Here is an 8,744-nt window from a genome sequence, read left to right as displayed (position 1 = left end):
CACTTCTACCTATAAAATCTTTGGCTTTCTATAAAACAGAATGTTCTATTCCCTGACAACAACCTGATTCACTTTGTGTTTATGGTTTCTTTGAATTAGATCTAGGTTTGTACAAATTCACTCTGTGATTATCCATGCTAACATAATTGTCACATTTTGTTTTCTGGGCTATGTTCCCTTTGTTAAGTGACACATGACTATGCATTGTTTGCTTTATGATATTATTATGGGATAGTATTTATAGCATTTACCTTAATGACAGGACATAAGAGATTTTTAAGTTTTTTGGCATTAGCTGTGGTAGAAACATTTGTAAAGGTCCAAAGAAAGACTAGACTAGTCTTTCTTAAAATCGATGTTAATCTGTTTCTGTGTGTGCCTCTCTTTGTCTCTGCATTAGGTTACCATGGATACCTTTCTGAGAAGAGCCTGTGAATCAGCAGCTAATGAAAGCTGGTTCACAAGGCCTTGTGAAAGTAGACCTGAGGGGGTTGATGAGGTCAGTGAAAATGTAGCCAGTGAAAATTGCAGTGGCCAGATGATTGTCAAAATTCATTAAGGCTAATCAAGGTGATTATCTGCCAGCCATAATTCTCCTCCTGCATAGCTCCCAATCAGATTCATGGTTCACAGAGATACGTGACAGTAAAGCTGATAGCCTTATTGTAACTCACAGGGAGCCATATTTAGTGTGTAGCATCCATATATACCTCTGTGGCTTCTAAGACCAATCTATCTCTGCTGTGGTCTTCACATTTTCCCATGTAGCATTTTTTCATCATTGCCTCACTTTGAATTGACAGCTTTTATTCAAATTAAATTTATTTATGTCAAAATTTAATTGTTTTCCCAGTAAAATCCATTTTTTAAATTCAACAGTAATTTAAAACTTAAAACATAAGTCTCACAAATATCTTATTAAATCATTCAACCTTGTATCACCTTTATACAATTTGTTCAAATTAGTCCTTTTATTAGAATCCTGATTGTTCCATAGTTATTTCATTTTCATTAGTTTATTTTGTTTGATTGTGGGAGAGATGTTATGAACAAGGCTTACTTACATGCAGTTTTGTTTGAGGAAAGTAACACCTAAGAAAATGTAGTCAGCCTATTTTTTGCTCTGGAAATTCAATAGTTTTGTTGTTGGTTGTTGGTTTGTCTTAGGGTCACTATTGCTGCTATGAAACACCGTGGTTAAATGCAACTTGCAGAGGCATGGGATTTTTTGGTTTACAGACATTGAATCACAATTTTATGAGAAAATTCAAGGCAGGAAATCAAACCAGGCATGAACCTTGAGGCAGAAGTGATGGAGTAACAATGGAGGAGGGCTGCTTCAGTAGGGCTCCTGATAGCTTCCTCAGCTTGCTTTCTCACAGCATCTAGAACAATCAGCCTAGTGATGATACCGCCTACAACAGCTCAGGAATACAGTGCTCATTGAACGTGCTGAAGGTTCTGAGACTGCTATTTACACCAAAACAAAGGAACAGACTGTGGTGGCTAGTGTTATGTCAACTTGACCCACTAAAGTCATCTCACACAAGGAAAACTCAGTTGAGAAAATGTTTACATAAGACTGGGCTATACTCAAGACTGTAGGATATTTTCTTAATTAGCGATTGATATGGGAGGATCCAGCCCATTGTGATTCAGGATTTGTAAACCAACATTTATTCATTTCTTCTATAAGGACCTCCATCATCTTCATATAGTTGCTTTTAAAGCATTTTCCCTCACCTATGTTGGAATGCTCAGGGCCTGCTGCAGCAGAATAGCTGGTCTCTGGTGACAGTGTCTTTTCCTGGCTCTTACTGATTGTATTGTTACACTGGCACCTAGGTATCTAGGTTTGGGAGACTATAGGTCTAGGCACTGATTTTTGAGCTTGTCTTTGTTGGGTGGGTGTTTGGTTTCTGTTTCCTCTCTGAATTTTTATATACTGCAATGGCTTTGTGTTGCCTGTTTTATTGAACTGATTGGCGGGTGTCTTCACAGAGAATGCTGCTGGTGTTGGAGGCTGGGGTACAGTGATAAGTGGGGGAGGAGTGCTGGGGGGAGTGGTCCTGATCTCTGGGATCCACAGGAGTCATGGGCCGTGGGAGAACGGAGGCCTCAGTTAGTGCTCTGTTGAAGCACGCTAGAGACATGTTTGAGGGATTGGTTCTGGGGGTTGGCAGAGAGTAGAGAAGGTCTTTGTAAAACCTACCTGGTCTTCTGGTAGGTGTGGCCTGTGGTTGAGTAAGGGTTGTCTGCCTGAGTTTGGTTTTGGAACACTTTGAAAAGTGGGGCGAGGGAAGCCAGGAGGGGATGGTTTGTGAGATCCACAGAAGATGTGGACAGGGAGGAAAAGAGGCTGCAGCTGGTGTTCTGTTCTAGTGCTAGGGAAAGCCTGATTGATTGTGTCGGAGTAACGTTGGACAGAGAGAGTAGAGAAGGTCTGTGGAAAGACTACCTGGTGCTCTCAACTTTTTTTTTTTCGTGTGGAGCTGGCACTTGGAGTAGGAGTGCTACCATGGAAAACAAATCAACGCTAATGCAAGAAATTCAAACAATGAGGAAAATTCATTCACTCATTTAATAAATCATTCATTCATTCACTCACTCACTTACTCACTCATTCATACATTCACAGGTATCTGAGAATACTTTCATGTCCCAGGTTCATCCTAGTCCTCATTACACATGGGACATTAGCTTCAAGACTAAGACCACCTTTTCAGAGACTGACACCTTGAAATGTTAAATGACTAGAAATCTAAAGAAACGTAATCTATAAAGAAGAAGAGAAATATTTTTAGGAAGATGTCTAGTGAGAACACTTTTGATTTGGCACAGCGCAAAACACAAAAATAGAAACATTTTCTTGGAAAATGGGGAAGCGAGCATTAATGCACAAAGATGGTTATGAATGGAATGGCCTGTGTTAAAAGGGTAGCTTCACTTCTGAGTGCTACATAAGGGGCTTCTATATGTGGATAATAGCAGTGTCAAACTGGTGCTTTGAAAGAATATAAGGGAGCTTCCAAAACTATCTGAACACTCAATAAATTGTCCAAAGTAGCCATGATAGTCTTTTTTTTTTTGATAAGATTTGACATACTTGTGAAAATGTTTTCCTCTGCTACAAATGTCTGATACTTGCAATATGTCTGTACAGTGTAGATAGAATGAACAAGTGCATTTGAGGACCTGGGGGAAACCAGCTTATATTTTAGTCATTGATTTGGTGGCAGTGTAAAACAACATAACTTTCTAGGTTAACTGATACAGTTATTACATATGTTCTATGAATACATTGACTAATGCTTAAACTAGGAATCGCAAAATGTTCGCAAGATTAAAATTAATAGACAATAGACATTTATAATAGTCCATGTTGATTTACATTGATTTAAGGAAGCGTCTTGGTGTCATCAAATGCGGGTATTTCAAAATGTTGTTAAATCAATTATAATAATTACATACTTCTAAAAATGATACTAAAATGAAAGTCCAAAATTTTAGTTTTAGAATAACTATTATGTCTAAATTTTTTATTCATGTTATTTGGATGTATTTATATTTTACCATTTTACCCTTAATTGGTCCTTAATTTTTATGGCTTTATTTCTCAGTTTTAAATCTTTAATCTATATCAAATTGTGTTCTGTTTCTGACATGGTAAGAAATTATTTCCATTTTGATTTCGAAAAATACAAATATCTGGTTGTCCCAAGGTAATCAGTTATTACTAGATCACTGTCTCCTCTACTGTTCTACAATGCCTCTTTCTGCTTGGATTTAGCATGTTGGTTCTAGCAGTAGAAGGTGGCAGGGGCTGTTGAATGACACCATAACGTTAGATTGTAAACAGCTGGGCCTTCCATCCATCTAGATGCTATCCTCCACTTTGTAGTATTTTGGTTTGACTGCCTTGGAGAAGGCAGTTCACACATTATGCTGTGAACTTAAGAGTACAGCAGCATGTCATGCACAGCACTTCATCCTTCCTCTGTCTTTGGAAAGTGTTTTTTTTTTATTTTAATTTTATATGAATGGGTATTTTGTGTGCATATATGTCTGTGCACAACATTCATGCAGTATCTGGTGGAAGCCAGATGAGCATGTCGGATCCCCCTGGCATAGAGTTATATATATGTGGTTGTAAGCCACCACGTAGATATTGGAAATTGAATGTGGGTCTTCTGGAAGAGCAATTGGTACTCTTAACTGTGAGCCATCTCTCCAGCTGTTCTGTGTCTTACACTCTTTTTTTTTTTTTTTTTTTTTTTTTTTTTTTTTTTTTTTTGTCTGCTCTTTCATGATGTCCCTGAGCCTTGGAGTGTTAGGGCCATATCTCAGTTGGATAGTAGCCCAGAGGTTCTTCCCTAGTGGGCACTTCCCAACTGGCAGCTTTATATTATAAAATTTCCTGGCAGAAATCCTGATATGCAATTAGGTCATGCCTGGGTTTTCAACCTGTAAAACTGGAAGATAACAAATGCCTTTCACCCACTAAGATTTTAATTAACTAATTGCACAGATGGAATAGGAAGTATTTAATGTGAATATTCATATTTTATGTTTATTAGTCAGTTTTTATAAAATATTTGTTACCTTTTTAATAACTTATTTTTATTGAGTGCTCCATATTTAGCTACTCCATATATGATTCTGTTTACTTTCCTGCAAATTATTTGGGTAAGTTTCTTTTCTTTTTTTTCAGAAATCATCATCAGAAAGTAATATCTTTCAGGTTTTTTTCAAATAGCTAAATTTTGGCAGTTAATCTTTGGTTTTCTCTTTCAATATCTTATGTTTTATTTATATTCAGTTGTTTGAGAATATGAAGTTTGTGGTTTTTTGAAAAGAAAGATCAGATTATAAATATATGAAATTCATGCAAAAGAGGGTTAGGTTTACAGCAATTTTTCTTATTTATTTCTGATTTTAATTTATTTTGACTAATGTGTATACATATTTAATTCTGCAAAAGTCATGTGGAGGTCTATTTCTGCTTTTGGAAGTCAGTTTTTCAGTTGAAAAGCATGTTTATTGGAAAGTCAGTAATTGGAGCTGTATTTCCGAATCAAAAGTATAGAAAATTAGAAGTATTTTAGTCAATTACAATTATCACAGAGACCTTCCACAAACACTTGGAATAGACAATCATCCAAGATGAAGTGAAGGCTTGCATCAGGATTGGTTTAGGGAGCTGGCACAGTCATGTTATCACTGTGTCCTTAGGTGGTGAAACACAGGAAGAGAGAAGTGGGAGAGAAAGCAGACTGGGGTCCTTCCTTGTATGTAAGAACATTGCTTCTTTTGGATCAATCACCCTTATAACCTTACTTAACTTTAATCAAGTTCCTTCTCAGCAATATAATCTAATGGTTTGAGGGTATTTTATTCTTATATTTTTGGAAGACCTAATTGAGTCCAGAGCAAGAAGTATGAAAATTTTAAACTAAAATATTTCTAATTGGACATTTTAAAAAAGACCAAGGTATATGGCTTAACAACTTAATAGTATGTATTTATACGGAGGGATGATATCTATATGGATCCCAGACTGAATGAATTATAGCCATTATGTTTTTCTTTTTCCAGATATGTCATGGAAATAGGATGTCTGGATATGGCTCTACCTTCTTAACTTTCATTTCATTATTTAAAATAATTTCAAATTATTGCCACTACATGAGGCATTATCAGAAATACCTTAGTTGGATTTATTACTAATATCTGATTATTCTTTTTGTTCAGAAATATGTTGGAATAGCAAACATTCACTGGCTCTGAAAGGTTCCAAAAGCATTTAAATTTCCATATATGAGAAAATAATGAAGTTGCCTGGAAGACATTTTTTGTGGAAGACAGAGGCACATTCATTTTTTTTTTTTTTGTTATTGTCCCTGTTTCTTGGCAAAGAAGAGCTTTCGTGAGCATGAGAGAAGATCCCTCAGTGGTTTATCCAGAGATCTCCAATTTCAATGTGAATTAACAGTCATAGAAAGATCAATGGACAGAAGCATAAAGAGCAAACTTCCTTCTTGTAAGTCATATAAATGCCATGTTCACATGCACTCATAGAAGAGAATTTGAAAGGCTTTTTGACAAATGATCTCAGAATCCAGGATTTATAGAATCATTCATTGTTAAAAAATAGAATATAGCAATTGCTTTTTCTCTCTTTTTTTTAATCTTGCCTGAAAGTGAGCTAAAAGATACCATTCTTAATATTTCGTTTTACAAAGAATTTGTACTTAATTCAAAATGCTTAATAAAATAGAAATTCTCAGTAAGCCTGTATTTAGATAGCTTTATTTGCATTTCTCTTAAGTGGATGACAGACATTTGGAATGGGTATTATAAATACATGTGTAGCTTTTGTTTGTAGCCTATTCCTTTTCTCCCTCCCTCCTTTCTTTCTTTCTCTCTCTCTCTCCCTCTCTCTCTCTCTTTCTTTCTTTCTTTCTTTCTTTCTTTCTTTCTTTCTTTCTTTCTTTCTTTCTTTCTTTCTTTTTTCATCTATAGAATAATGGCAAGTGTTCTCCAGTTATGAGAGCCAAGTAAGTAGATATTTAGTGGGATGTAGTAAAAGCACAGGTAAATAGTATCAACTGCTTTGCAAGGCTATTTAGGGAGATGGCTATCTGATCTTTCACATAAGTATGTGTAAAGAAAAGCAATTTATCCAGTTCTTTCTAAGCACTGAACAATTTTATCTTGAGAGCTTTAATTTCTCAGCATTTAATAATGCCCAGTATTATACTTTCCACAATGTACTCCTAGACTCCACAGTTGTGCGTATGTGCATGTGTGCTTGTGTGCATAGTCAGAAAGACACATTAATCTTTCATTGCTTGCTAAGGGGCAAGAACACAAATAATGTTTGTGTCTGGTCCAACAGGTGCAGCAATATGAACTTTTCATCACAGATGTCATAAAGTGGAAAGACTGATGTCTACAAAAAACATTTTAGATCCTAATTTCTCCCATTAACCTGGATTTAGCTGAGTTGCTTATCCCAGACAATACTTTAGTATTTATTTTATTCCAGACCTAAAGCATAGATATTTATGTGAGAATTAACTGAACTGAGATTAAATAAACCCATTTTGAGTTGTCAAGTATTGATCAGTAATCTTACTTTATGAACAAAGGGGTAAAATATAAGGCTGCTATTAATAGTGGATTGTAAATACAATGGTGTTGAAATTGTAGTTCAGATGGGCAGTGGTGGTGCACATCTTTAAATCCCAGCACTTGGGAGGCAGAGGCAGGAGGATTTCTGAGTTCGAGGCCAACCTGGTCTACAGAGTGAGTTCCAGGACAGCCAGGGATACACAGAGAAACTGTCTTGGGAAAAAAAAAACAGAAAAAGAAAAACACCCCAAAACCCAAACCAAACCAACCAACCGAACAAACAAAAAGAAATTGTAGTTCCTGACTCTAGTGATGTGAAAAATTTTAAATTATTTTGAGGCTTGATACCTCTCTGCTATGGTGAAGGAGCAGCATATATTTATGTGGATATTCTTCTTACTTTCTCAAACATGATCAGAGTTAACAAGAAACATCTGCATTTGGAATCAATACAGCAAAACTATTTCATGGACAAAACATTCAGTTGGCTATGGCAAGTATTTATGTAATAACATTTTCTAAATTGGATTACAAGCAAACTTTCTGTGGCATAGAGCCAAAACACTGCCACTTGCATTTTATTTCCTTGTCATGTGTACTCCATGGATGTTGAGCCAAGACATTCTCTACCACCTCTGCTTCTTCTTCATCTCCCAGAGCCTCCTCTCATGGAGATAGAAAACTGCTCAGTGGTGACTGAGTTCATCCTCCTGGGAATCCCACACACAGAGGGCTTGGAGACTATGCTTTTTGTGTTATTTCTGCCCTTCTATGCCTGTACCCTAGTGGGAAATGTGTCTATCCTCGTGGCTGTTATTTCCTCTACCCGTCTTCATACACCCATGTATTTTTTCCTGGGGAACTTGTCCATATTTGATATGGGTTTCTCTTCTGTGACCTGTCCAAAAATGCTCCTCTACCTTATGGGACTTAGCAGACTTATCTCCTACCAAGAGTGTGTCTCCCAGCTCTTCTTCTTTCATTTCCTTGGGAGCATTGAATGTTTTCTGTATACAGTGATGGCCTTTGACCGATTTGCTGCCATTTGTCACCCTCTACGATATTCAGTCATCATGAATTCTAGGGTCTGTGTGGCTCTAGCTGTGGGCACATGGCTATTAGGATGCCTCCATTCCAGTGTCTTAACTTCCCTCACCTTCACTTTGCCTTACTGTGGTCCCAATGAAGTAGACTACTTCTTCTGTGACATACCAGCCATCTTGCCATTGGCCTCTGCTGATACCTCCTTAGCACAGAGAGTAAGCTTCACGAATGTTGGTCTAGTGTCCCTTGTCTGCTTTCTCCTGATCCTTGTGTCCTATATGCGAATCACAATCTCCATCTTGAGTATTCATTCAACTGAGGGGCGTCAGCGTGCCTTCTCCACCTGCAGTGCCCATCTCATTGCTATCCTTTGTGCCTATGGACCTATAATCACTGTATACCTACAGCCTACACCGAACCCCATGCTGGGAACTGTAGTACAAATTCTGATGAACTTGGTAGGACCAATGTTGAACCCTTTGATCTATACTCTGAGGAATAAGGAAGTAAAGATAGCCCTGAAAAGGATACTGCATAGGAAGGGACTGGTTTCTGAGAGTTAGGAA

At 37.1% G+C, this 8,744-nt stretch overlaps 1 protein-coding gene across 1 annotated transcript; it reads left to right on the top strand.

The window, feature by feature from the left end:
- The first annotated feature begins 7,802 nt into the window (after nucleotides 1–7,802).
- LOC116072717 (olfactory receptor 958) lies at nucleotides 7,803–8,744 on the top strand. The gene has a single exon (XM_031344241.1). It carries the CDS (start codon nucleotides 7,803–7,805, stop codon nucleotides 8,739–8,741), a length of 939 nt encoding a protein of 312 aa, XP_031200101.1. The 3' UTR covers nucleotides 8,742–8,744.

This window comes from Mastomys coucha, unplaced genomic scaffold (genome assembly GCF_008632895.1).
Source record: "Mastomys coucha isolate ucsf_1 unplaced genomic scaffold, UCSF_Mcou_1 pScaffold23, whole genome shotgun sequence".
Classification (NCBI taxonomy): domain Eukaryota; kingdom Metazoa; phylum Chordata; class Mammalia; order Rodentia; family Muridae; genus Mastomys; species Mastomys coucha.
Note: the sequence above shows the minus strand (reverse complement) of the source record. Positions and strands in the feature narration are given on the sequence as shown.